The sequence below is a fragment of the Culicoides brevitarsis genome, chromosome 2, assembly GCF_036172545.1.
Source record: "Culicoides brevitarsis isolate CSIRO-B50_1 chromosome 2, AGI_CSIRO_Cbre_v1, whole genome shotgun sequence".
NCBI lineage: Eukaryota > Metazoa > Arthropoda > Insecta > Diptera > Ceratopogonidae > Culicoides > Culicoides brevitarsis.
The window spans coordinates 22,150,764-22,178,294 of record NC_087086.1 but is presented as its reverse complement, the minus strand read 5'-3'; the positions used below and the strand labels follow the sequence as shown (position 1 = coordinate 22,178,294).

At 28.5% G+C, this 27,531-nt stretch overlaps 4 protein-coding genes across 11 annotated transcripts; 1 reads left to right on the top strand and 3 right to left on the bottom strand.

Annotated features, from left to right (window-relative positions):
• Window positions 1-891: 891 nt before the first annotated feature.
• On the top strand, window positions 892-27,319 carry LOC134829264 (uncharacterized). Of its 3 annotated transcripts, XM_063842275.1 has the most exons (24): window positions 892-993; window positions 1,052-1,157; window positions 18,902-19,044; window positions 19,292-19,447; window positions 19,512-19,721; window positions 19,797-19,953; window positions 21,782-21,833; window positions 21,905-22,009; window positions 22,065-22,214; window positions 22,282-22,541; window positions 22,599-22,727; window positions 22,804-22,912; window positions 22,990-23,370; window positions 23,440-23,647; window positions 23,756-23,963; window positions 24,047-24,535; window positions 24,609-24,738; window positions 24,800-24,949; window positions 25,243-25,283; window positions 25,345-25,371; window positions 25,428-25,522; window positions 26,049-26,264; window positions 26,887-27,021; window positions 27,082-27,319. In XM_063842275.1, the coding sequence occupies exons 4-24, from the start codon at window positions 19,387-19,389 to the stop codon at window positions 27,285-27,287; spliced, it is 3,519 nt and encodes a 1,172-aa protein (XP_063698345.1). In that variant the 5' UTR covers window positions 892-993; window positions 1,052-1,157; window positions 18,902-19,044; window positions 19,292-19,386; the 3' UTR covers window positions 27,288-27,319. The 3 variants fall into 3 exon arrangements, with proteins under 3 accessions (XP_063698345.1, XP_063698343.1, XP_063698344.1); XM_063842273.1 differs by lacking the exons at window positions 892-993; window positions 1,052-1,157 and adding an exon at window positions 18,627-18,841; XM_063842274.1 differs by lacking the exons at window positions 892-993; window positions 1,052-1,157; window positions 26,049-26,264 and adding an exon at window positions 18,627-18,841.
• On the bottom strand, window positions 1,464-7,328 carry LOC134829265 (protein espinas-like). The gene is made up of 7 exons (XM_063842276.1): window positions 6,346-7,328; window positions 5,406-5,973; window positions 5,224-5,337; window positions 5,030-5,158; window positions 2,921-3,124; window positions 2,769-2,866; window positions 1,464-2,698 (listed from the first exon to the last, which is right to left on the bottom strand). The coding sequence occupies exons 1-7, from the start codon at window positions 6,918-6,920 to the stop codon at window positions 1,561-1,563; spliced, it is 2,826 nt and encodes a 941-aa protein (XP_063698346.1). The 5' UTR covers window positions 6,921-7,328; the 3' UTR covers window positions 1,464-1,560.
• Window positions 9,683-14,900, bottom strand: LOC134830001 (enhancer of mRNA-decapping protein 4 homolog). Of its 5 annotated transcripts, none has more exons than XM_063843331.1 (16): window positions 14,612-14,900; window positions 14,095-14,477; window positions 13,942-14,032; window positions 13,160-13,202; window positions 12,926-13,051; window positions 12,228-12,745; window positions 12,048-12,155; window positions 11,847-11,993; window positions 11,701-11,784; window positions 11,477-11,633; window positions 11,231-11,423; window positions 11,024-11,177; window positions 10,765-10,961; window positions 10,274-10,584; window positions 9,965-10,152; window positions 9,683-9,793 (listed from the first exon to the last, which is right to left on the bottom strand). In XM_063843331.1, the coding sequence occupies exons 1-15, from the start codon at window positions 14,847-14,849 to the stop codon at window positions 9,975-9,977; spliced, it is 2,928 nt and encodes a 975-aa protein (XP_063699401.1). In that variant the 5' UTR covers window positions 14,850-14,900; the 3' UTR covers window positions 9,683-9,793; window positions 9,965-9,974. The 5 variants fall into 5 exon arrangements, with proteins under 5 accessions (XP_063699401.1, XP_063699403.1, XP_063699402.1 ...); XM_063843333.1 differs by lacking the exon at window positions 9,683-9,793 and adding an exon at window positions 9,870-9,906; XM_063843332.1 differs by lacking the exon at window positions 9,683-9,793 and adding an exon at window positions 9,901-9,910.
• Window positions 16,177-18,204, bottom strand: LOC134831849 (uncharacterized). 2 transcript variants are annotated; one of them, XM_063845672.1, is made up of 8 exons: window positions 18,049-18,204; window positions 17,667-17,984; window positions 17,441-17,613; window positions 17,316-17,386; window positions 16,817-17,053; window positions 16,584-16,746; window positions 16,350-16,532; window positions 16,177-16,295 (listed from the first exon to the last, which is right to left on the bottom strand). In XM_063845672.1, the coding sequence occupies exons 1-8, from the start codon at window positions 18,073-18,075 to the stop codon at window positions 16,268-16,270; spliced, it is 1,200 nt and encodes a 399-aa protein (XP_063701742.1). In that variant the 5' UTR covers window positions 18,076-18,204; the 3' UTR covers window positions 16,177-16,267. The 2 variants fall into 2 exon arrangements, with proteins under 2 accessions (XP_063701742.1, XP_063701743.1); XM_063845673.1 differs by having other exon boundaries at window positions 16,350-16,520.
• Window positions 27,320-27,531: the final 212 nt, after the last annotated feature.

The following is a 27,531-nucleotide window of genomic DNA, read 5'->3' as shown; positions in this document are numbered from 1 at the left end:
GAAGTAAATATATTTGTATTTTTAACTTTTTATTTAATTCTTGAATTAACTAAAATATATTTTTGAAAAACCAATAAATTTATGACCCATGAAAAATGTAGACTACATATTTATAACATGTTTATTATGTCCTATAAACATTTTAATTTACCATTCTCTTATTTTACTTTGAGAAGCATGAGTCAATATCCATGTGTTGTGTGGCTTTCGCTTCATTGACATCTGCTTGTGTCTTCCGTGAGTCTTACACATTACATAAAATCCTAGAACATAATATAGGTAAATATTCATAGTAGGTTATTATTTTAAAACTCACTCTCTTCTCTCCAAACAAAATAACAATCCTTGCATCGACGCCTCAATTGTCCTTTAACTTTCATTCCACAAGTTTGTTGGATATTAGGAGTACAAGCTTGAAGCAAGGGACTTGCGTTATTTCTAATTTGTGAGAGGGTGCTCACAAAACGATAAGCTGGTAAAAATGTGCCATGAACATTCCATATTTTTTGAATCGCAGGTTGCGAAAATGATTTAATTGCATGGTTAATACGACCAACAAAATTTGCCATAGCTGTAAATATTCAAAACTCCAGATTTGAAGGTTTAAACCTCAAGAAGATTTTCCTTTCAAAAATATGTATATAATATGTTATACAAACTTTTGTTTCGAAATAAACAAAAGACGTAAATTTATTTTTAGTTTAACTTGCAATAGTAAAATATTTCTTCTAATGAATTTTTTATTCAGTTATCTAAATACTTCATATTTATTATTATTTTGGTATTTTATTTGATTAATTTCAACAGTGCGCACTGGGTCACGTTTGCTACACGCGTTTGCATACTGTTATTCACGCAATGTGCGAGGTTACCTGATTTTCTCATTGGGTTAAAACATTTTAAATTTAGATTTTCCACAAATTATTTAAATATTTTTTTTAAATTACCGAAAGATTAATGATTTTCCATTATTTTCATTTTTGACATTTACAAGTTATATAATTTTCTCTTATTAACTGAAAACTAAATGTTAATCAATAATTTTTTATAGGTTGTAGAAACAAAGTCGAGAATGAACGTATTTGAGAAGGAACGGTAATTGAAGGAAGGATAACCGTATCACCATGTTGTTCATGTTTTACGATGATACCACTTTGGTAAGAACTAATAAGAAACCAAATAATAGAACCAAATTTCAGATACGTTACAATGCAAACTACATCCAAATTCAAGGGTAGCCAAGATCCAAAATATAATTGGGTTCAAAAATACAGAAAAAGTATGTATTTAGTGGAAACACAAATAAGGCAAGAAGATGCACAAAGTTGCATCAAAACGCAAATCCGATTTAAAAAAAAAAGAAAAAAAAGTACAAAATTGTTATTAGGATAAGTATGATGTACTTTTTCCAGACACTTATTGATTGTTAGGTAGTACATACTTGACTATAAAGCAAAAGTAGAAAAACATGCTTAAATTAAAGAGCATATCTACTTATTTTTTTATTAGATATTAAATAGGCATGTAAATACATATCAATTGCATATTTAATTATTTAGATCATGATATAATACAATTTTTATCATCTTTATCAATCTCTGTTTTTCTTTCACGTCGTGCTACTGCAAGAGCATCGTTCGGAATATAATTAACTTTTCTTCCTAGAAAAGTCCGTTTAATGGGAATCGCATATGTTTCTTCATCTCCGCTGGAAGATGAGCTGGAGCAGGTGGAACAAATGCTAGTTACATCAGTGTCATCTTCTAAGCTTTGGTGGTTTAATGTAAGAGCTGGAGCCATATTTTTTTTCATTTCGTCTGAACACTGTGAGTTTTCTGTAGAGTATTTGCGATGTCTATTATAACGATTTTTTCTACTTTGCCTAACACCAGAGCGATTCTGTTGGTTGTTTCCTTTGTGAATTCTATTGCGAGAACTTTCTCTCTTTTTCGTATCAGGAGTTTCAAAACGAACTTCCTTTTTAATTGGTATAGGTTTAGGAAGTATGTCTTGCGAATCTGTCACAGTTTTTTGAATAGTGTTTAAACTGTCAGGTGTACTTTTAGCAATCAATTGAAATGTGTATTTAGAATCTTCTCCCTTTATAGGCAAATCGCGTGTTGACAGTTCATTTTCACTAAAATCCTTTAAGTTTATATTCATTTCTTCTTGTTCCCGTTTTATTTCATTCAATAACGGTGAAGAATTAATTTTTAAAAGACTAGAAGACAAATCAGATAGATCTAAAGAAATATCATTTTTCAAGCTTGACGCCAAATTTTCTGTCAATTGAGGATCTGATTTTTCCAATAGATTTTTTACAAGCAAATGTGAATTAATTTGTAAGTTCCCGACATTAATATCTTCTTTTAGGGATTTTTCTGATTTTTCATTTGAATATTGTTTCTTAGAAAGTTCCATTACATTACCACTGCCGTCTGTCGGAGTAGGTGGATTTCCTTTACTACAAGCAATAGAACAATAAATTGCTCCTCGTCTAGGTAAAAAAGGACGACCAAGAAGAGAACAGCTACAAGTTGTACAAGCAAAACATTTTTCTGTTGCATGCCAGTGTTGTCCATCGTGACTCATTTGTCCTTGGTCAACACCAATAGGCTCCCCACAAAAATCGCAGTACTCCGCAAACATAGAATCAAAACAATTCAAACAAAATGGTTTACCATCCCTCATGATATATCTGTAACAACAAATTAACATTAAAAATATTGAGATGGTAAGTATGTTTGAACAAACGAAATAATGAGTACCTTTGTCCACCTAATTTTTGATCGCATTCAAAACACGAAAAATGTTTCATATGCCAAGCTCTTCCTTCCGCTTCAGTACATTCGTCAGCCAAAATAATCTTTGAATTGAATTTTTTGAAATATTTTTATAAAAAAAAAAAACAATCGCTTACCTCGTCACATGCAGAACATCTTGGTTTAAGGGTTTCTGCGTGATGCCTTCCACAATAAAGTCGTCCTTCTCTATAAAAATATATTAAATCGACGAGCAACTCTTTACAGACAAAACAAACGAAACACACTGGATGCCAAAAAATGTTTGGACCAAATCGTGATGCATATACTCCAATTTCGTTTTCCTTTATGCTATTTTCACACTAAAAGGTAAACAAAGTAGACAAACGTCATTTAATATGAATAAAACTTTTTTGAATCATTTTTGAAGCATGAAAACCATTGTATCACCTTATGAGGATACTACAACCACCGCCAAACCCTGCGAGTCTTCAAAAACCTTTATCTGCGTTTCAAACAATTTGTTTTCTAATCAAATATACTGTAAATCCTTTTGAGTTAAAAACTTTATTAAAACGTTTACGAAAGAAAAATCATAATATTTTATAGCCTTAGGGTTGATACAACTTATGTGCAAACCATTCACTAAATTATAATAACAAACTACTTGTGTATAAACAAGATACTTAATAGCTCTTCTATGTAAATTTCTCAATGAAAAATATTCCTTAAAGCTAAAACGCAGAAAGATGATATTAAAAAATACTTGATGGACGTTCATACATTTTTAATTATGTTTAGTTGTAAGAATGTAAATTATTCCTTTTGTACTACAGGTTCATGTAGAACTGTAGATGTTTTGTTTGTGGAGCATTCAATTCTAAAAAATACCGAAATTCCGGATTTTCAAATTATAAATAAAAGTGCAAATTCCGTTGTTTTATCGTGATGTCCACCCAAAAATAAAAAACTTTTGCTTTTTCGATTTTTATTTTTTTTTTCGTATGATTTAAAAATACAAAATATATTACAGACTTTCTAACCAAACGGTTCTTCAACCATATGTTTCATGGTAAAAATTGATGTACTCGAAGCGACAAACAATCCTGGAGAACAAATATTTTGAAATAAATAATAAACTCGACTTTTTTTCGCTACACGGATTTTGCCCATATTTTACGATCAAAAAATTTTGAAACTATTATTAACTATTAACTAATATTGAAAAATAAGATGGACATAACGATAAACTATTCAGTTTTTCATTTCTTTTACGGTTTTATGGAGAAATCCAAACCGTGATTTTGGTATTTTTTAGAATGGAATGCACCTTGTGTATTTTTTTTTATAATAAAAACTCCAACCAATCATTATGCACACGCAAATATTTATTAGCACACATATAGAATTATCATTTGGTTAACTACACATATGTAAGCCAATCTGTTTCAACTTAACGAAACAAATTCAAACTTATTTCTACAAGTTAGGATGGTGAAAAAGTACCGCTTTTAAATAATAGAATTTCTTACAATTTTGCATATCTATTAGTGTGCATCAATTTTGAAAATTAAAAAAGATGATTATTTTTTTTTGTTTCCACACTAAAAGTAAAAAAAAATTAGATACTTGATATTCCTCTTTGAAATTTTCAAAATAAGGCAAGTGCAATTTCAAAAAATGTTTCACATGTCCTCCCACCTAACTTTTTACGAAAATCCAAGGAGGGAATAATGGAATAATGATAATGGTTTTGAAATATTTTTACCTTCAAAACATACGAAAAATGACAAAAAATCATCAAAAATTGGTTGAAATCTATAAATTTTGTTATATTTTGCAATTTTTCAAAGGGTTAGACTAATTTTCACAGAAAAAAAATTTATAATTTGGAATTTGCCAAAAAATTTTAAAATTTTTTTTTGTTTTCAAAATTGTCTAAATGTTAAAATAAAAGATTTTAAATGTCTTTAAAGCACACAATTGAATATTAACACTCTTTAAAAATAGTGAAAAAGATGGAAAAATCATTAAAAACATTGTATTCCATTATCATTATTCATTACTCCCTCCTCCTTACTTTTTGAGGTCCGAAATAATGTGAAACATTTCTTGAAATTGTACTTGCCTAATTAGGAAAAAAGATGCCCAAAACATTTTCAACAACTGTAACTTTAAAGACAGATGATTGTGGATTCATGTTCGTTTCCTTTTAGCAATATACAATATATTTATTATGTGCTTTATTCTCAATACTTTTCGCTTACCCCTTCACATTGTACGTTTTGAGCAAGTTGTTTTGCTGTACCACGTCCTAGAGCTTCTCGTTTACGTTGAGCTGAAAATAACATTAATTCCTTTCTTTCTTCATCTGTCAATGCATGACAGTATCGAACCTAATGACATAAATATAAATAGGAAAAACTATATGCATTTCAGATTATTTAAGAACCAAACTTACCTCGTTATCATGTGGTGGTAATTGTTGCAATAGTTGTCTTATCCTATATCTTTCTCCTATACTATTTACATATGGAATTTTATCTTCATGAATGGCAGCAAAGTATAAATGGACCTACATATTATTTGTTTATAGTACATCCTTACTGTGTTTTTTTTCGTTCTTATTTAAAACAATATTACCTGATCAGGTCTTAATCCGGGAGGAACCCATGTGTATTCTTCTAAAGCGCACCCGCTATCGTCATCTGAATGCGAATGTCTGTACATATCTTGTGGAATCTTTTGACCAGTGAGGCATAAGACATTGTTATGGGGTGAACTCATATTTTGTGGCATTGAAATTAGCGACAGGCTCGTCGGTTGTCCATATAGAGTCGTCTCCAATGTGGCAAGTGCAACGTTTTTTTGTTGGTTTCTGTTTGACTGATGGGGCCGTGTCGTTAAATCTAATGATTGTTTCTCTCCATGTGTATAACTTCCACCATTGCTTTCGTGTTGACGATAGTTTTGTTCGGCATTGATTGACAAGGCATGGTTTTCTTGTTGGAGCTTTTTTTTCGAAACTAGTGAATTGGAAGACAATTGATACTGACGCATATAATCTGGATAAAAAACTGTTTTTTGATTGAATATTTCTTCTTGTGTATTCTTTGTAGCCGTCGTTATATTTTGGTTGCTCAATACTAATTGGTGATTGTTTGGCATTTGGAGAGGAAACGACTTTTGTTGAGCTGATTGTTTTGTTGGCCTAAAAATAATTATTTATAATTTGAATATTAAATATTCAAATATTAAATATTCAAATAATTCAATAAATAAATATTCAACTGAATTCTTTCGGAGACACCTTTGGTATCAATCAAATCTTTTTGGTTTTCAATTTTTTTTTTGTTTAATTTCTCATTTAAGCTCTCTTTATCGAATAGTTTATTGTGCATGTTATATATAAATAAATTAGAAGAAAATAAAAAGACGACCAAATTAACCGCGAAAATATGTATTTCTTTTACATCAAAAAATATACTTAAAGAGTTGAAATTCTAGTAGGTCACTGAATTGCCAACTAAAAAATTGCCATGAAGTAGTTGCTTGGAAGATTCTAAAAATTAGAAAAACTCACCTAACAGAATTATTTTCATCTATTAAAGGATATTTATAATTATGCATTTCATTAGAATTTTTGATAGATTTGTCGACATTTGGATTACTAAAAAAGCTACCGTCAACAATTCCAATACGTGATCGAGCAACATTTTCAGACCTATTTACAGTCAATGATAAGCTTTCTTTGCTACTTTTTTTCTCTTGATTAACCAGTAATATTGAGACTTGATTATTTTTAGAATTCGGATTAGCATCTATTCCACTATCAGATCCACATCCATCATTCTCAATGCCAAAGAGAAATGGATCATCTAATACAGTAATTCGTCTATGTGGCCTAATCGATTCTTTATTATCCATAAGTTTATTTTCTAACGGATGCAAAGTTTTTGTCGAAGTAGATTCATTTGTATATGAATTACTATTTGTTTGAGCTGTGGCCAACCTCTGAGCTGCTGCTCTACCATATATTTGTCTATAATATTTTTGTTGGTCGCCATATAAAAAACATACTTTCCACCATTGACGACAAGCTAATGTATTAGCAGTTCGTGTTTGCACAGTGCTCACTGCATTTTGTTTAACTATCATTTTGATAATTTTTCCTCTTAAAATTTTTTATTCATTATCTTTATACCAAATCATAGCTCAATATTCAAAATTATTTAGTCTGCGATATTTGGTCAGAAAATATTTTTTTGGCTTTGTTGTATCTCTAACTTTTATTGTATCTTAATTTTAGGATGGTATATCAAGTTCAAATCGACATTTTAATATATAGTTCGTGAAAAAGAATGTTTCATTTTTAAATATAGACTCTTAATTTCGAAAACTCAATAAATATTTGATCATTTGACACGTCGTACATCAGGTGTCTATTTTGTACGGTGTTTTAAATATATGTTTCACTATTATTTTTTTGTATGAAGTTAACACTCTATGTATGTACTGCAATCAGAAAATATAACAAAATTGTAAGTTTACTTCCAAGTTTAGTCTGATCGCGATGAGATTCCTCGTATCACTAACACACGTTCAGTTGTTTATAACTTAGTTGTAGATCTTTGTCAATAAATATAATGATCGTTTCAAAGTATGCACATATGATCGTGTGCGTGAAGCGTCAATAGTTTTAAGCTAAAGCGTATTTTCATACTGAAGAAACCCAAAACTCTATTATTATTATTCCCCTCACTCACTATTAAAGAGCAAAATGCCCGAAAACCGGTATTCATGTATGTATTTCGTATGTATGCAAGTATACTTTTTTTTAATACGTGAATAACCAAATACAAGCGAAAAAACCAGCTTATTACTAAAGCGGAACAATAGTATTTTTCAAAAGAGGTAAATTAAATACTAAATAATAATCGAGAAAAAAAAAACGAAAGCGACCAGTTTTTTGTGGTAGTATGTGTTAGTGTTAAGAATGGCCAATGGTTATTTTTCATTTAGATTTCAATGAATGTTACCCTTTTATTGTGTTAATTATTTTTACTTATCCTTTGTATTCATATTTTTGCTTTAATTTTGAATTTAAACAAAATTCGTCAAAAAATTAAACATCTTCGAAAGTATTTTCATTCATGATCTCACCTGAAAACTTAACATGGTTTTTCTGACATTACTTTTTCAATTTAACCGTCTCGAGATTCGAACATTTTATTGCGAAAGTGATTTAATCTTATCATTTAAAAATCTGTTCCTGTTCTTCTTGACTGTTTGGCAAAAACTGAACTGAAATGTGTTCCGAAAAGTTAAATTGATAAGCTTCCCCATTTCCGCACTTCCAATAAAAACTAAGGAGAAATTCGCTTTTCCAACATTGAACATTATTCAATATTAAGGATTTATATGAGCTTCCAATGGTTAACTATAAAATATGGAAACTTGGGGAAATTGGGAAATATGGTTCATTCAGAATTTTAACATTTTATGAAAGATATAAAAAAAGTATTTTCAAATTGTGAAGAGTAAAGAAATCATTTTTACTCAATTGATACTTGCCTAATTTGAATTTTGTGTAGATTTTAAAATCAAAAGAGGATTCATTCTACTTTGCAGTTTTTCAAAAAATGACAAAGTAAAAAAAAAGTTTTGAAATATATTTATTTTCATATAAAAGGGCTTTTTCTAACCAGTTTTTGACCATATACAATTTATTTTTTTTGTTATTGCTAGCCATTTGAAATAAACAAAACAAGTCGAAAAATTTTGAAAATCAATTTTTTAATTTTTTTTTTTTTTTTAGATGAAAATTTTCATTTCAATTTGCACAAATTATTAGTATTTTTTTAATTATGAAAAAAGTGGAAAAAAACATCCAAAATATTCAAGATTTTTTTGACTTTTGAGATTGGACATGGGACAAAACATAGATATAAATTTTAAGCTTATTTAAAATTTTCGGTTACAAAAATTTGAAATCTGGATTTTGGCCTGCTTTCTTGTTTTTTTCATGAGCACAGTTTTCTCGACTGATGCATCACCCGTAATTGGCTAAGGATTTCTCCACATGACTTTCGATTTTAATTCAAAGCCGATAGAGTTATTAAAATACATTTTCATCTAATTCATTTAAACATTTGTGATTATCCAATTGCCTCGACAACATTGTAACATAAATTAATTTGTTAAGATTCATTTCCCTGGCTTAGCGTTACAGAAAATATTTGCATGTAACAAATTGTAGGTGCCTATATACTTACAATTAGTATATGTGAGTTTAAGTTTTTAATTAAAGAAAGTAAATAAAAACTTACCTATAATCGTATTGACAAAAAACAAACAAAAAATATTTATGATTTTAGTTAAAGTTTAGATGTTACATACTGCATATACATAAATATTTTACTATTTCAATATACGTTTTATACGTATTGCATTCTTTTAATTCATTTTTGTTTTTATTACATTGCATTAATCATTTGAAGACTAAGAAGAAAATACTAACGATTTGTTTTTTTTTTAAAATAAAACAAAACAATATGTATTAGCACGATAATATTGCACACTATTAATTGTTGTTTTGTTTTTTAGATTAAAAATTCATATATTTATTTAAATGCTTTCACGTTTAAGTGATACGAAATATCTAAATTAAACATTCAAATTGAAACCTTGACGATCCGACAAATTCGCTTAACATCAGTTAACTGAAGAACATATCAACTCAAACAATACATTGTGGCTACTTAAATCCATAATGAACGGAATGAATGAACAAACCTGTTGCAAACATGTAGAAATGCAAAGGAAATATCATAATACACATTTCTTGAACTTCTTATTAAATAAAACAAAACAACTCAATGAGGAGTGTATATATACTTAATAAGTAAAAATATAATCATCCTTGTTCATAAATATTCTTTTACTCTCGTCTACTTACAGTGATTAAGTAACATTAATCTAAAATTAAAAACCTATTAAGTAGGTTGATTGAAACATACCATTTTACTTTACTGAAATAAAAGAAAAATAAAATAAATATAAGTATTAATTTATTTTTTGATGATTTGAATGTCTATTTTAATTTTTTTAACAAGAAATTTAAAAAAATACAATACATCCATATCTATCTAAAAAAACTGTATTTATACTTTGTCTTTTATTACACATATGATCGGTCTTACATTTTATTGATTATGCGACACTTTGTGATGCCAGAATTAACATTTTCACGTAGCTTGTCAAATAGTTATTTGGATTTTCAGCGACGAACGTTTTACAATTCTGACGAAGCTCAGTCATAATCCTTGGAGCATGTTCTTTAATAGAAGAGTCCTCTAAATTTAAATTTATGATTGCTTCCGCTAAGTATCTGAAAGTTAAAATATGATCATATTATTACACATATATTTTAACAAAACATTAAAAATCATTAATTATCATTAACAATACTTTAACAATATTTAAGAAAATACATATATGAAAATGCTTACTTTTGTTTCAATTCAGAATGTTGTTTCATATCGGCTGATAGCTGCTGAATAAGTGACAAAAGCACCGTTTGTTCTAAATTACATGGATGAAATACTGTATCAAAATCAGCTTTCTTAATAGTGTATTCTACTAATGTGAGATCATTTGCAATCAGAGCCAAGTGAAAAGCTTTATTTATTTGACCTTGATCTAACAATCTACAAATGTTACTCTGTATATTTTGAGATGATGGAACTGGTGTTTGTGTTCGAACGGCAGACAATACTGAACTTCTGATGGCAGACGTCTGCTCTAGGAATTGTTTTTGAACCTTGAGATGAAAAATTGATTAGATAGTTAATTAAAGTTTTCGCATCTTTAAATAAGCGATTAAGTTTAAGTAAAATTAAGTTTAATGTTATAAGTAGAAACGTGCTAAATGTGAAAGAATCAAGTTCAATGACCTTAGCAGACAGAAATGTATGTGAATCTAGAAATGTTATTTACATACTTCATTCTTGATTTGATCTTTGATTGTTCTTGAAATATGAGCTTCCATCGTTTTGATATCTTTTGACAAAGAATTTAAATTGAGTTTTAATACTTCTTCTGTTTTCATCAAGTTTTGTTGCGACTTTAATAGAAACTGTTCTGATGAATCGTTGGTCAATGTATTGAATTTTGCATGTTTTTCAAAAAGTTTTGTATCTAGAGAAAAAAGTTAATTAGCTTTCTTTAGTGTACAAAAAATGTTACTTTAAAAAATTTACATTCCTGCGTGGTAGACATTATTGTTTTGTTGAATTGAAATATCATTTCTTTTGAAATAGTTTCAAATGATGGAATCAGAGAGTTACTAATCAACGTAGAGATTGTCTTTTCAATCGTCATATTTATATCCATTTTGTTATCTCCCAGTTTTTTCTGAAAAATACGTTAAATAAATAACAAGTAGAATTTTTTAAACAGTAAACTACCGTTTTTACATTTTCCTTTTCAATATATGATCTAAATTTAGTATCAATTTGCGAATTTATATCTTTTGAAACTTTTTGCATTTGTAATGATATAGAATTATCTAATGTTTTTACGATATTTTTCAAATTTTCACTAAGTGATCCTTCTAGATGGCTTGTAATTTCACTCTTTGTATTATTTATCAGTTTTTCACTGAAAGTAAGTATGTTAATTAATTGTTTATCTAAAAAAATCAATGATATTACATTTTATTTATTGTGTGATCATCATTTGTGTTATCGGTTGTTTTAAACAATGAATTTGAATACTTTGCTTGCTGATTTATCATTTCCATGTTTTTTTGTATTGCGTTAATTGTTTCTTTCATATCATTCAATTGCTTAGATTGGTTAAGAAACAAAGCTAATATAAAATTTATAAGAATATCGTTAGTACATTTTTTCGGAAAATTTTAAAAACAAAAACTCACTAGACAAAGTTGGTATGTTAAAATCACTGTTTGATATTTGAATTTCCTTGTTTGTGTAATCATTCTTTTGCTCCTTTTCTGACACTATTTTTTTTATAGCATTAGTAATAGTATAAAAACATACACTTATAATGTTTAATAAGTACCTGCTACATCAGTTTCTATGTTCTTAACTTCTAATATAGTTTCTGTAACTGCTTCGAAATACTTTTCATATGTATCAACTTCATTTAGAATTTTTTCAACTTCTCTACTTGGACTTGATTTACCACTTACATCATCGTGCTTTTCTGCTGCAATTAAGGTTTTTTTTAAATCAGGAAATACATACTTGAATAAGATCTTACTTGGAATTGGACTGTTTTTAATAATACCAAAGTTTTGGTTATTATCTTGATTGGTATCTTTGGATCCTTCATTTAGGATCATTTGTTTTTCATTTTTTTCTACTTCACCTGCAAGAAGTGTAAATTGTTAATATATGTACTTAGTTTGAGTTTCACATGTATTAAATAAAAAAATGTTACCAATAGTTGCATCATTTCTATTTTGTACATCTTGTACAGCAATTTGATTATAGAAGAGATTGCATTCCTGGACACTTTTAGGTTGAACTAGAAACATTTTTAGAACAATACATTGAGTATTATTAGTGTCATCGTCATATTCGTCAATTTCATTTGTAATATAAGCATCGCTTAGACTACTTTTGTTCTCCTGAACATTGGCGCTTACAATATCAAAACTAAGAATCTGTGAGGCAAGTGGAAATTTAGCAACAGATTTGATACACGTTTTTTTGTCTTGATTTTCCGAAGTATTGACGATACTTTTATCTATGTGAAAAACGTACATCTGTTGATCATACATGTCTGAAACTACCATATATGAAGCAGTTTTATCCAGACCCAAAGACAAATGAACTGGTACATCAATAAGGTTTCGAAACGCAATGGACTGCAGACATTTCCATGTTTCACAGCACCAAAGTTTTATTTCACATTTTTCTTCCGAGAAGGTGATAGCATTTTTCCACAATGGCTCACTAAATGATTGTGAATAAAAATTAAATAATAATAGTTTGATATACATATTACAAGTTGAATATACATATTTATATCATCAAAAACATTCAGGGGAAAAATAAAAATTTTAAGTTTTGTTAGCGTTTTGTGAAAAAAAGAGAAATAAAAAAACCATTTTAAAAAATGCATTTCTTACTTACTCTGTAGTATTTTGGTTTAAATTGTCCAAAAACATGATTTTTTTAACAGGTTTACCATCGTGAGGTATCCACTCGTGTAATCTTCTTGGCGTACCATCTAACGAATGAAGATAGACCTGATAAAACCTAACACAAATAAAAAAAAATAAGTACAAATTAATTTTTTGAACAATTTATCAAAAACTATCTATTAAGGACAGAGCAGTTAAAATTACATTAATTGATTTTTATTACCTAACATATCCATCTTGTGTGCAAGTAGCTAGAGTAGTTCCGTCTATAATAAAATAAATATTTTAGTCTATGTATTAATAATACACAAAAATCTAAAATGTTTATGATTTCTTTCTACCTTCCATAAAAAGTTTGAAATCGTTAAATTTTCTATACAAAATATTTTATAAAACAAGAAATATCTTCCGTTAAACTAAATGATAAGCTTTGTAAAGAAAAATGTATCTTTCCCTAATGTTAATATAAATTCCGGTAAAATAAAAAAATAGAATTTTTCGGATTGTTCTGCTAATTTTTCAAAAAAATCCATTATGTTTTAGCAATATAGCTATTATATATATTATCTTATATATTATTATTAATATATATGGGTCATTTCATCTTAAGTTGAGTGAAAATCTTTATCATGCAAAACTAAGAATTTTTTGTTATAGCAACTTTTTTACAATTACAAGTACTTTTTCTTTTACTTCAAAAATAACGTTTTTGGATTTTCCGTCGTTTGTTGGTTTGCGATCATATGTTTCATGGAGATAAAAGATCTATTCGAGCTGACAAACAATCCTGATGAAACAAAAAATTAAAAATTCTTTACTCAATTTTAGATTTGGGATGATGTGAGTTTTGTAGGGAAAATAACATTCGGACAACCTTCGAAAAAAAATCGCTAGAACAAAAAGTTCTTAGTTTTGCATGGACATAAAGATCCTTTTAAAAATTTAATACTTTGATATTTTCACTCCGTTTAGAATAGAATGACTCATATAATATATTATAAAAACCTGGCGAAAACCCAATATCTAGAATATTTGACTTTAATTCCTTAAAAGTCAAGCTGCCTTCTTCAATATCGGAAGCTTTGTGAGGACCATTCTAAAACGAAATTATTATTAGAAGTTATAATTTGTCTATACATATTTGAATATAAATATTACCCCATATTTCCATGTAATATCAGTTATGCTATAACAATGAAAAGTAGAGCCTCTTGACCACGTCAATAACTGCGAAGCATAGGTATCGCTTTCAAAGGCTGACTCAGGAATATAGGGACACCAAGTTACTTTGTCGTAAGTGTTTACGTGTTCTATGCCATTCTCTAATTGTAGCACTATCGAAGATGAAAGTTGATCGTCAGATTCTTCAATTTTTTGAACGTATAATGTTGAATCATTTATGTAAGCAAGTAGTATAAGATCATCTAGAAATGCAAATTCTAGATCAAGTGCTTCACTATTCATTCCTTTTAACAGTGTTCGTTTTCCATTTTCTACATTGACTATTCGAATCATTCCTTCAATTTTTTCATGATTTTTCGCTAAACATAAAAATAATTGTTAGATTAATGTAAATTATAACAATAATAATTATTTGTCTTGACTAAGTCCGACAATGTACAAATTTATTGTATTGACCTTTTGAAATATATATATATATATATATAAATTTTACCTTTAATGGTGTAAGCAATAATGTTTCCACATTTATGTGCAGCAACCAATCTTCCAGTATAAGGCTTCGTTTCCCATTTGTAATCGACGATATTTTTGAGCTTTACTTTTGATGAGCTCATAGGTGTATCAACAGAATCACGTAGTATAACAGTATCCTGTCGTTTTATTTCACATATTTCAAGTTCATTTACAGTAGATTTATCAAATACAACAATATCTACTTCAGAAGATTCCATTTTATGAAGAAAATATTTTATAAATATATTAAAAATTTCTGACAACACTGAAACACCGGTAAGCCAAAATTTTGCCTATTCACGCTAATTCATGCCAATTAATGCAATTTACATTCTCCAATTTGAACCCCTCTTAAACCCTAAGGAACAAAAATTGGAATGAAAGTGGCGTTCTAAAATGTGAACCCTTTAAAAACTATGCATGGAACTATTTTCTCCATAAATTTAAACAAACTTAACACTAAAAAGTATTAATTAAAAAATATTAAGGCGTTTGCTTATTTTTATAGATCCTTTATATTCAGTCAATGAGGGGTATGTTTGTCGGTTCGTACACGTCTCACGCCTTTCCCTTAAGAGATAGAAGGTTCATTTTCAATGCACAAAAAATTTTCCCCATATAAGAGTTCAAAATTATAACGAAAAAAAAACGGAAAATTCAAATTTAAACCGAATCCCAGTGCAAATTTCAAAAATCTAATGATGCAGAAATGTTTGTCTTGTCGAGACGCACAACATTGCCATACATCACTTTTGTCCTACGGCTCTCTAAAATGGACCTCCCATACAAATGACACCTCTTAACCCAAGGCGGTCACTACAATGAATTTTCTGTAGGTCATTTTTTAGTTTTAAGAGATTTTATAATTAAATAAATGTTAAAAACTACTTCTGTTCAACACTAAAAAGTAATAAATAAAAAAAATATATTTAAAAAAATATATATTAAAAATATATATGGGTCATTTCACGAGAAATCACGGAAAATCACAACTTCACTAAATCAAAAATCTAAGAAACTTTCCATCTAGAGCATAAAAAAATAAGAAACTTTTGTTCTACAAAGGATTTATTTCAGTGTATGTCAACTATCAATAATTATTCTGAAATAAATCCTTTATATTCAAGTTTTTGTTGTCAAAAATTTTGTAACTTTATTTACTTGGCATTTTTTCCGACTTTGATACCACAAGGCTATTGTTGATTCCTTTTTAGTTCGCTTTTTTTTAATTTTTTTTTTAATATTATACTTACATATGCATTTAAAGAAAGGCATCAAAAAATTCAAGCAATGAAAAAATTATTTAATAGTTGATAGATCATAGATGAGAAAAAAAAGATTTTAACGATTATTTATATATGATCCAAATAGTTTCGGATTATAAAAAAGATAACATCGAGAAACGGTATGAAAATTTTATCAATTTGTATCAAGTCTTGAAAGAATTAGAAAAATTTCATTATTTCATAAATTACATTTTATACATCATCAAAGAATTACCAAAAATATTAATTTGTTTATTAGTTTATTTTCTTTTAGTTATTTAGAAGGTGTAGTGGAAAAAATTGCGGTCTTCAATTGATAACTGATTTTGTTTTCCTGAACATTATTTATTTATTTTTAAGATAATTTTGATTTATAAATGAGTCGTTCTGCTGTAATAACTTAAAAGAAAAATTTGTTAGTTTTGAAGTTATGATTAAGTATTGATACCTTACCTGTTGAAGTTTTTCTTGTTAGCTTTCACTGGATATGAAATATAAATATAGTGGTCATTTGACTCTCGATCTAGTGCTGGAATATTGTTTTTATCATTTGTGACTAATGTCATACCGTCTTTATCCATCTCATGCCAATCGATATTGATTTCTTTTAATTTATTTACGTCACTATGGTCACTTCTAAAAAATTATTTGAACGATTTTTTGTCAAATTTAAAATTAAAAACTTACTCAAAAAGAATCCAAATTATGTAATAACATAAACAACCACCACTTGATAACACAATAATAAGTATAAATATTAATCCAAAAGGAATGTTAGAATGCGTGGTACTGTTGTCATCCCAATATTTATCACATCTCAAGTAAAAACAAGATGAATGATAAATTTCTTCTGTGAATGTGTAAAAGTATTTGCATTAGAGTGAATAATGAATTGAATAACATTAATTTTATGTACATACCATGTAAAAGAACAAATTCATCAACTGACATATGAGGCAGTAAGCCACCTAGACAAATTTTAAGGATTTCTTCACACTGATTTTTCAAAGCTTTCAATTTATGAGGAACACATTCGTGTTTTATACTTTTTATATCAAGATCAACATCTTGAGGGTGTGACTTTTTGAACCTAGTATCATTATTTTCATTTTGATGTAAGGACAATATGTTTTCTTTTTGATTTGCTTTTAAGTTCCCTGAAAATATTAACATAAATTAAGAAGACAGTAACATTAATTAATTGAAAAATTAAAGTATCATTAAAAATATCGGTTGAATTCAAGAATTTGGAACTTTTTTTTTGCATTTTGATGAAAAAGTATAAAACTTTTCGTAAAATATAGCGATTTAAAAAATAATCAAAATAATAACTACCTATATAATAATAAATAATAATAAAAATAATAACTAATATATTCAATTACTGGTAATTGACCCATACTAAGTAATTATTTTTACCGTTGTTTGTTTTAATCAGCTTCTTATAAGCAAGTTCTTTTCTGTTAAGTGCACTTGCAGATTTCGATTGTCTAAAATTAAAAACAATGAATTTTAAATTCTATGCATATCTTGATTTAACTTACTTAATTTTCACCAGTTGTTTAATATCGTTTTGTTTACTATTTTTTTTGTTGCTGGTCCAAATTTCGAGGTCAGTTATAAATTTTTGATTCTCTTCCTTTTTCAAAACTCTAAAATTTTCCGCATCACAACGCATTATATCGCAATAATTAGCAAGACAAATCGATTGTTCAGACTGAAAATTAGTTCAATTAAAAATTAAAATTTATCAAAAATGTAATCTCTTACAATCGATAGTAAGGTCAAATGCTTCAAGTCAAAATGATTATCAAAATGATTTTCAGTGAGAAACGTCTTGCCACACACTTTGCAATACCATTGGTTTACTCTATACTCCACTCTGGACTCCTGTTTAACTTTGAAAACATCCCTATTGAGATGAAAGGGACATTCAAAGGGCATATCCACATGATATTTTTTTAGTAAAGGAATCCATTTGCGACCAATTATATTTCTGACTAATCTTGATTGGCTACTTGAACAATTTTGAAGCAATGATCCAAAGTCAACTTCCTTTTTATGGAAAAAACACCATATTAGGAGTACCTAAAAATTATTGATAACATTTTAATTTTAAAAATGTTGAAAATACTTGCTATTATCTTATTACTCTTATTATTGACCAAACAAGCGACATTCATATCAGGTATTTTCACTAAATTAACAGAAAACGTTTTATTACAAGTCAAAAATTTATACACCTTGTATCTTTTCAAAAATATTTAATTTCACATTCTATCATTCGTGAAATTGAATATTCATTACTTTTTCTAAGTATTTCTGTTCATTATCCCAAAAAACGCATGCGTTGTCACTGAATAGTAAAAAATAAAAATACCGGATTGATCATTCTATACTATTTTATTAAATTTGTCGTAGGCTCGTGGTTTTCTAATTTTTCGGTACTATCCAAAGCTCGTTATTTATTATGTAAAAGAACAACTTAAAATTATATATTTTTTAACTTTATTCTTGCATATTATCATACCACAAATGGAAGAGCCATGAAATAAATGTGTATACAAATACACTATGGATATTTAACATTTCTAATTTGTATTATTATGTTTAAAAATAAAAAGAATGTCTGGTAGCAACATTTGTATATATTGCACATGCGCATCAAAGAAAAATATACTACTGAAAATAAAGTTTTTTAATCGATGAAAATAAGGTACATGGAAACTCAGAACTATTATTATAAAACATCCAAATATTTACCAAAAGTAGAATTAATTTAGGCTTGTACTTGCGAACTTGCAAGTGAAAGATAGAAAAAAACAAAATATAATTACTTTAGAGAATGTGCTGCTTTTTAAAAAAATAGTGAAAAGAATGGGAAATTATTGTCATTCTGGTGAATCAAAACAAGATGATGATAATGCATCAGAAAAATCTACAACGTAACAATTTTTTCCATTATTGTAGTTAATGTATAAATTTAAAATACTTTAATTTTTTAGACCACCAATACTGAAAAATTTATCGGATCACAATTACACAGAAAACTACGATCAATCAAATTCTCAGGATAATGTTCAAACCATAAAAGAAGCAATTTATTTAGAAGAAACACTATCCACCGAAAATGTTTTAGATAAATCTGGTATGTATTGATGGTTTATGATTTAATTTAAGTATAGAAGGGTAGATTTATATTTATTGATAATTTTTCAACTATGTGGACTAATCATAAGAACCAAAGTTACCAGAAGTTCACTGTTTTTCGGAACACTGTTTTTATTATGTTGTCAAAAAATACATGACATTATTATTACATGATATTTTGTCACTGACATTATGACAAAGTATTTAAATAATCTAAATATTCATAAAAATTATTTTCATTACAGATTTGAATGCTTTGAGTGGCAGTTCGAATTCTCCTAAATTAGAACACCTGCCACCTTTACCTCCTGCTTTACATTTATTGTATGGCAACCCCAACATGATATCTAAAATACAAAAGGAATCGAAAATTGTTTTCTATATTTTATCACCTACTCTAGGTAAAATTAAAATCTAATGATAATTTTACGATGAATATAAATAATTTTTTATGTGTGAAAATAGGTCCTTCGATTGAAAAAGATGTATTTTTTAAATGTTTTGATTATGTTAATCGAAAATACCAGTGCTCAGAGGCAGATTTTGAGATACATATGTACGACCTTCATGATGACCATGCAACAACATCAAAAACTTTGTGGAAAGAAAAACAACCTTATATTCAAGGCTCGGAACAACATGACCAAGCTGCAAATTGCTTATTTGCCATTTCCAGTAAGTTTTTCTTTCGAAATGATTGTTCAATTTACCCTTTATTAACATAATTTACAAATACTTTTTTTAACATAGAATATATAAACAGCTGCTACCTCGTACCTATATTGATGTTAAACGATTCAGTTGGAGATATATTACTTCCATTGTCATTTGAAACACAAGATTTTGTTTCTCTAATTAGTAAAGTGGAACAACAAAATCCAGAAGATAAGTTGTTAGTAGAAAAATGGTAAGTACTTACATATTTTTGATAATTAAGGTCGAAAAAAAAATTATTTAAAAAAATTTTGAGTCCAAGCTTGCTAACATTCTAGATCTAAGTCATAATAATATTTTCATATTTTTACTAACAAAATGTAAGAATAACAGTAAATAAGAGTTTAAGATTACATCCTCTTCGGTTATTTTTCAAAAATTGAATCTTTTAAATCGATTTCGTACTGACTGCGGAAGGTGTAACTACTTCTTGCATAAATGGTCACAAAAGGACTCGCCAAATTGTGAATGTGGATCAATACAAACTATGAGTCACATTTTACAAGATTGCACGACTACAAAATTCAATGTAGATTTGCGAGAAATGCATGAACTCAACCAAGATGCGATACACTGGCTATCAAACATAGCTCCATTAGTATAATATATATTTCATTTTCAAAAAATCATACGATAAATAAATAATAGAATCTTAATTAGAATCTTTTGAGTTTAAATACTGAAATTTACAATTGATTAAAGAAGTAAATATAATAATTTTTAATGTGTAGCTATCCAAAATAGCAATTCTTTTAAAACGTGGTCGAGAAACTTTAAAAATTCTTTGGAACTGACAAAGCATTCCCGACTTTCAAAAAAATCGGAAAAATCGCTGTCTCGTTACATTAGTACAGTGGTTAGCGTATATGACTGATGAGAGTAAGGTCGTCTGTTCGAGACTCGAAATCATGAAAAACTTTTCTCACTCCAATCGTGCTCAAAATTTACTCAGATCTTTTAGAAAACTCTTTGGGACCTTCTGGGAGAGCTGAGTGAATTTTGAGAGCGCCTGCTTAGGATGACAGGAAAAAAGCTAAGACATATTCCTCGGCGTTTACTGAGAAAACTTACGATTTCACAGTGTAAAGTACAATAGGACTCTTTAGAGACCGCGGTGCGAGCCATATTAGACTAGTTCTAGTAAACCCTACCCTATTGGGTTGCATTTACTGAGTGTTGAAAGTCCTCTTTGTATTTCATCGCAATCACATAGCGGCGAAGATGTAATTTGCCATTTGTTGAGGAGAAACATTTTGAGAAACACAATTTATCCTGAATCTGTTTAATTGCCTGTTTATATCCCGTGGTTGATCGAATTCTTTCAATGCGGCAATTGAACAATCCATCGCAATTGACAAATTTTGTACATTTGACGAATTCCATTCATCTTTCTAAATTGTTTTTATGTCAAAATCTTGGAGTTCTTCAAATTGAATCCAAGAAGGTTTTCTTGACTTCAATCTCACCGGAGGTGAGTCTTCCACAATTTCTTCGTACAATAAGGAATTTTTGTTTTCAAAGGACTTGGATAGGACATTTTTCAGTGCTTTTTTCTTCTCAATTGATGCGGGGCAATGTTACAAACTTGTAACCAGCTTAATTCTGTACATTTTAATACACTAGAAATGATTCTCGTTGAATTATCAAGTTGAACATTTATTTTTAAACGATGTACACTGTAACCAAAAAGGAGAGCAGTACTCAGCAGTAGGCCAAACTAATCCCAGAGCAGAAGTTCGCAAAGTGTTTGCATTTGTACCCAAATTCATTCCTGCCAAACTTTGCAATAGATTATTTCTAGTTTTTATTTTCTAAAAAAGTTTTATAAGTAAAACTTCGATCAAGATCTATTCCATGATAACGAGGGCAGAAGTTATGTTTTAGTTGTTCTCCATCGATATTCTATAACTTTTGAGCATGTAACATAATTTTTATTATAATGTATATTATATTGTATATTATATTGTCTCTATTGATCAGTATTTTTGCTACCAAAATTAAATGCTGTGATATTTTCTTAGGTATAAGCTTGATAAGAAATCCAAACCCCAATGTTACAGGCTCCAAATAAAGGTAAACCCTTTTTTCTACATACAAATCAATATAAAAAAGTAAAAATTGAATTGCAATCAAAACTCTTACAGAGCAATATGATAGAAAAAAAAGAATCAGAGCGTGTGTTACATATTTTAACGGAAAATTTATCGGTTGAGCTATTAGATCTATATCTGACCACTATTGTGGAACAAGTAAGTAAGAACAGGAGCAACTTTCAAAAATTCATAATAAATATTTCAATTAAAGGAAATCAACCACACAATACTTTTCAATCAAGATGTTGCAAAACGTTGTCTTTGGATTCAAAATACATGTGAAACACAAAATAGCAGTGAAATAGGAAAATTGGAAAGTGAAAATTTAAGACGTATTACAAATTTGCGACAAGAGCTTTCTGTAAGTACATGAAAAGTTAAAAGAAAAGTTTTAATAATACTTTAAATTAAATTTCGTGCGTTTTTAGATGCATTTATCAGATAATCAAGTGTTTGGATCGAATTTCCTTACATCGGTTCAACAGGATCAACTGGAATTAGCCTTACAGGCATCCCTCTGTAATATTGTAGAAAATATTATAGATGATTACAGTTCTAAAGTGAAAGTTCCAAATTGTACAAATGGTGTTGATAGACGCTTACTATTTGAGTTAGATAGTACAGATCGTTTTATAAAATATCTTATACAAAATCGTGCAAATTTTGACATTTTAGACGATATTAAGAGGTAGCTGTTTCAATTAGGTAATAAAAAATTAACTTAATTAATTTTTATATACTTTAGTTTTTATCAGTCGAGCTCCAAAAATATTATGATAGTTGAAGGACTTTCTGGGGCAGGAAAAACAACCCTTATAGCTAAAATTGCAGATGTTATAAATTTGTGGAAACCAAATACTATAATCATAACAAGGTATAATTTGTTTTTATAATAAATAATTGATTATCATATGATTTATGAAAGAGTGCTAACATTTTTTCTACTTCAGATTTTGTAAAATGTCATATTACAAATGTACACCTTTGATGTTGTTAAGATCAATTGTCGAGCAATTATCAATGTTGATAATGAATAAACCTTATCAAAAATATGAAAATGTAAGATGAAATTTTCAATTTGTGTCAATTTTAAAGAAGAAGCCTATTTAAATTAAAATTATTAAATTTTAATTCAGGACCTACAGTCTGTGTTAGCCACATTAAAAGAAATATTATCGTCAACTAACAAACCAATTTGTTTTTTATTTGATGACTTTCACATCACATTCAAAAATAAATTAGAAGATGTTACTTGGTTAAACTCAATGTTTACCCCGCATATTAAATGTATCATAACTCTGCCAGTGTATGAAAAACCACCAACTGATGTACTAACATTGAAAGATTTCCAATCAATTGATGTCCAAAAACTAGAGGTAGTACAAATAAAATGTCCAGCATCTCAATGGAAAAATATAATAACACATGGTATAGGCGATATTAATACTACAATTATGAATTCAGATTTACTGGCCACTTGGTCTACCACCGAAGAAAGAATATTAGTAAAAGCCAAGGTATAAATTAGTTAATTTATTTATTTAACTTCAGTTTAATAATTTGTGTTTCATCTATACTCATGCTAGATACTATGGTGGTTAACGTGGTTGGGTGTAGGCGATTTACCTGAAATGTCACTTAAACTTTTGTCGTTCAAAGTCCTAAACGTAATAGAGGAAATGTTTGGAGAAGAGATTACCTCTTATTTCATTTCCATTATTGCTGCGTCTAGGTGTGGACTTCTTGAATCCGAGCTGATAGAATTGTTCAAAGAAAAGTACAATGAAAAATCTTGTAGGTTTCAAAAATAATACAAATTTAACCAATAAAAAAATGAAACGTTTCTACCTTTTGAAAAAAATAATCATAACGTTAGAATTAAGTTTTCAATTACATTTACAGATTCAATAAACTCGAGATTCTTATGGGGCAAATTCAGCTGGGCGATAGGATCACTTTTATCAAATGGAAAAAATGTCTATTTCGTTGACAGTGTATTGATGGATGCTATTAAAGAAAAATATGCACAACAGATTGCAGATGCACATAAAATATTATTAAAATATTACACATCACAACCTGATCAGTACCAACATGAAACATTTAAGAGGTATGTATTAAAATATTTTACTTTGTATATTACCGTTTGATATTTTATTTATATATGTTTTGCTTTTAATTTTATGCGTATAGATGGAATCTGCAAAAGTTTACTGAACTGCCCTATCAGTCGTCAATTATTGACAATGAAAATTTTAATATGTCAATATATATGACCGATCTTTCTTGGATTTCATCAAAGTTAGATTGTTTAGGAATTTGCTCGTTTTTTGAGGATACCTTATTGTGTAAAAGTGAAAACTCAGCACATATTCTTTTTTTGTGCCAAATTATTAACCAAAATTTTACTTCTCTTACGTTTGATGCTCTACAAATACACGCACATATGCAAAGCTCCGAAGAAAAGCTTCAGAATTCTCAAACTATTGATCCCTTTATTAAAAAAAAATGGATGTCTGGTCTGAATATAAAATCAACTTACCTCAAGGAGAAAAACATTGTTGATGTTGAAAACTCCGAGTCTTATTCTTATGATACAGCTGTCAGTCTTAGTTGTCCAGGAAATTATGTGGTTATGCTAAGTAAAACAGACCAACAACTTTGTGTTTGGGATGTGGAAAGGTACTTGTTTGTTTAAAAATATTCTAAAGTTATTATTATCAAAATTCTTTTTCAAATGTTTATAAAAAAAAAGGTGTAAAAAAGTTCGTGTACTCAAAAATGTTCCTCAACCTCAGTCAATTTCTTTGGTAGGAGAGTATTGTGTGGCAGTATTGTGCAATCGAGAGATTAAACTAATAGACTTGGATAATGGAAAACATGTGGTAATTTATTATTATTTTAAGACAAAGTAACACAAATTATATCGATCTACTCAAAAAATAGCTTACTCTGAAAGGTGTAATGAACCAGAAAATGCCCTATTTTGCCGTTCATGATCCTGAACATATAGTTTGTCTTTCGAGAAACCGAATGTATGTGAATTTGATGAATTTAAAATCCGGAGATTGCATCACAACCTTCAAAGCGGGAGAGGTACATTACGACTATTTCTTAAAATCAGACAAATTCATAACATATACTTAAGAATTATATACTTAACATGCCTTCAAACCAGTGGCGGATTATCCTGTAGGCTAACAAGGTTGCAGCCTTAGTCCCCTGAGAATTCTGTAGAACAAAACTCTTTTAAATAGGCCCCAAAATTGTTCAAAATTGTTGAAAAAGGTCAATTAGCCTTATTCCCCATTGCCAATTAATCCGTCACTGCTTCAAACAATAATTTTAATAATAATATTAATTAATTTTTTTTTAAATTTTATTTTTAGGATCGATTTTTAAATTCCTTACTGGTATCAGGGGATGGAAGGCAAGTAAAATAAAATACATATAGCCAAAAGCTACACAATATAATTAATTTTTATTTAAAGGATATTAGTATGTGGAGACGAAACGAGGTACTGTTTAATTTCTTATTAAAAAAATATACAATTATATTGGTGTTCTCTTATAGCAAACCTTTTCCATTGCTGGTATGGAACTTAACCCAAAGAAAGTTACTTTACGATTTACGTATACCTCATCATGACTTTGTAACTGCATTATCAGGTATATAATTCACGGGATAATATATTTATTGTGCATTCCATTCTAAAAAAATACCGTTTTAAAATATAAACCGTTCCCAAAAAATTTTAAATACTTTTTTATATAAAAATGCACTTTTCAACCCAGTTTTCGACCTTTTACAATAGAGATAACGATTTTGATTTTTTATCAGCTTTTTATGGTTTTTGAGCTGAAAAAAGCGACTTTTAAAGTATTTCTTCATTTTTAAGTTTGCAAATGAAAAAGCTCTTATCTAATATCTAAGGGAGAGTTTTGGGAAATTTTCTGTTGAGAAAAAAGATAGTAGGACTTTTAAGTTTTTCAATTTTAAATTTTTCATTTTTTTTTTGTTTCCATTAACTTTTTTATGCAATAAAAAAGCATAAAAAATGTTTTGAAGAAATTTTGAAGTTTGGCTTTTGAGCATGGCTATTATTTAAAAAAAAATGTTTTTGGAGCTAACATTTTTTATTTCTTTTTTTGGAGCGGCATGGAAATATAATTTTAAAATTTTATTGTGTTTTAGCCATCACTCATGAAGGTTCATATGTTGCTGTTGTGGCTAAGGAAATTGTAGAACCATCACCCAATTTCATTGTTGTATATGATCTTCAAAGTGGAACGTTATTCAAAAAATGGAAACCAGCATGTAACACTGTAGCTTTATCGATTTCCCAAAAGAATATGTGTGTGATTGCTGGACTTGAAGATGCAAAAATTGTTATGTGGGATTTAATAACAGGCAAGTTCAATTTAAAATAAACGTAAATACTCAAGAATACCCCAAATTTTCATCTTTCTCATTACTCACTAAAATCTAAATTGCAAAAGGTGGTTTAAGGCTTTGATTTTTTCAATCTGTCTACAATCTGTTTTTACAATCGTCATTAGAATCACAAACCCTTCAATAGTGTATAAATATACAAATATACCGATTTTTTCCAATAAAAAAATTAAATGCGGTAGAAATAACAGTTAAACATTTGGGATATGCTCAGTAAAAAATACTTGATTATTCGAAAAATAGAGAACAAAATCTACCAATGTAAATACCAATGTATACCAATACAATTTGTTTTTTTGCAATTCAAAAAGGGATTTTTTTTGAAATTTCTCTTAAAAAATAATACGGAAATTTCACTTTATTTCTAACAATGTAAATATAACACTTTACATTGAGTTGAGATGTCGTAAAATCACCAAGGTTTTAAAATAAGTTTTTTCTGTCCTTTTCCGTTGCATGTTTAAGGCCAGGTTAAGAAAATATTTTTAGAGAAAACGCTGGGAAAATTATCATAAATTGACTACATTTTAAAGACAATTTTCTATTTCATTTCAATCAATAATTTTTTTATTTACTTTAGGAAACTGTCGAGGTACATTAGTAGGGCATACTGCACCAGTCACTTTACTAAAAATTGACACATCAGGAAGGATTTTGCTTTCTGGTGATATTGAATGTAGAGATCAATCGATTAGAATATGGGAACTACACACGGGTAAGTAAATATAAAATATTGTTCTGTTGATGAATAATATAAAATATTATTTTATATTAGGATTGCATTTGGCAACATACACGCCGAAGCTAAATATTTTAGCTTGTGAATTATCATCAGATGGCAATTATGTGGTTCTCACTTTCAAAGGTTCTTCGGCCGTTCAAACATTAGAGCTGCGTGGGTTAGATTATTTAAAAAAACAAAACAACTCTACTTTTGGAAACGAGGATTTTGAAGGAACTGTTTTTGATTTGAATTGTTAAAATCATAAACTATGTAATTAATTTCTAAAATAAAAAATTATATAGAAAAGCTTTATTGTATATGTTTTTATTATGTTCATTTTCTATGATGAAGTTAAATAATAAAGTATTTTTTAATAAAGGAATTTAATTTGAAGTTTATATCTTTCATTTCCGAAAACCAAAAAATATCAATCAAGATTATTGATTAATTTCGCACAAAAGACTTCACATACACCATAGGTACAGGTAGGTGACTACAAAT

What these genes read in the sequence shown, in the direction of transcription:
- LOC134829265 (XM_063842276.1), bottom strand. Translation starts at nt 6,920, where the DNA reads ATGATAGTTAAACAAAATGCAGTGAGCACTGTGCAAACACGAACTGCT. An exon ending in GATGAAAATAATTCTGTTAG is followed by an intron (nt 5,974 to 6,345) that starts GTGAGTTTTTCT and finishes AATTATTTTTAG; the next exon opens with GCCAACAAAACAATCAGCTC. An exon ending in AAAACGTACAATGTGAAGGG is followed by an intron (nt 3,125 to 5,029) that starts GTAAGCGAAAAG and finishes TTTACCTTTTAG; the next exon opens with TGTGAAAATAGCATAAAGGA.
- LOC134830001 (XM_063843331.1), bottom strand. Translation starts at nt 14,849, where the DNA reads ATGGAATCTTCTGAAGTAGATATTGTTGTATTTGATAAATCTACTGTA. An exon ending in AGATATTGGGTTTTCGCCAG is followed by an intron (nt 13,203 to 13,941) that starts GTTTTTATAATA and finishes ATTTTATTATAG; the next exon opens with ACGGAACTACTCTAGCTACT. An exon ending in TAGAAATGATGCAACTATTG is followed by an intron (nt 12,156 to 12,227) that starts GTAACATTTTTT and finishes CACTTCTTGCAG; the next exon opens with GTGAAGTAGAAAAAAATGAA.
- LOC134831849 (XM_063845672.1), bottom strand. Translation starts at nt 18,075, where the DNA reads ATGTCGCTTGTTTGGTCAATAATAAGA. An exon ending in ATTTGACCTTACTATCGATT is followed by an intron (nt 17,614 to 17,666) that starts GTAAGAGATTAC and finishes ACTAATTTTCAG; the next exon opens with TCTGAACAATCGATTTGTCT. An exon ending in AACAAGAAAAACTTCAACAG is followed by an intron (nt 16,296 to 16,349) that starts GTAAGGTATCAA and finishes TTTTCTTTTAAG; the next exon opens with TTATTACAGCAGAACGACTC.
- LOC134829264 (XM_063842273.1), top strand. Translation starts at nt 18,774, where the DNA reads ATGGGAAATTATTGTCATTCTGGTGAATCAAAACAAGATGATGATAAT. An exon ending in ATTTTAGACGATATTAAGAG is followed by an intron (nt 22,542 to 22,598) that starts GTAGCTGTTTCA and finishes TATATACTTTAG; the next exon opens with TTTTTATCAGTCGAGCTCCA. An exon ending in CAACCTTCAAAGCGGGAGAG is followed by an intron (nt 24,950 to 25,242) that starts GTACATTACGAC and finishes TTTTATTTTTAG; the next exon opens with GATCGATTTTTAAATTCCTT.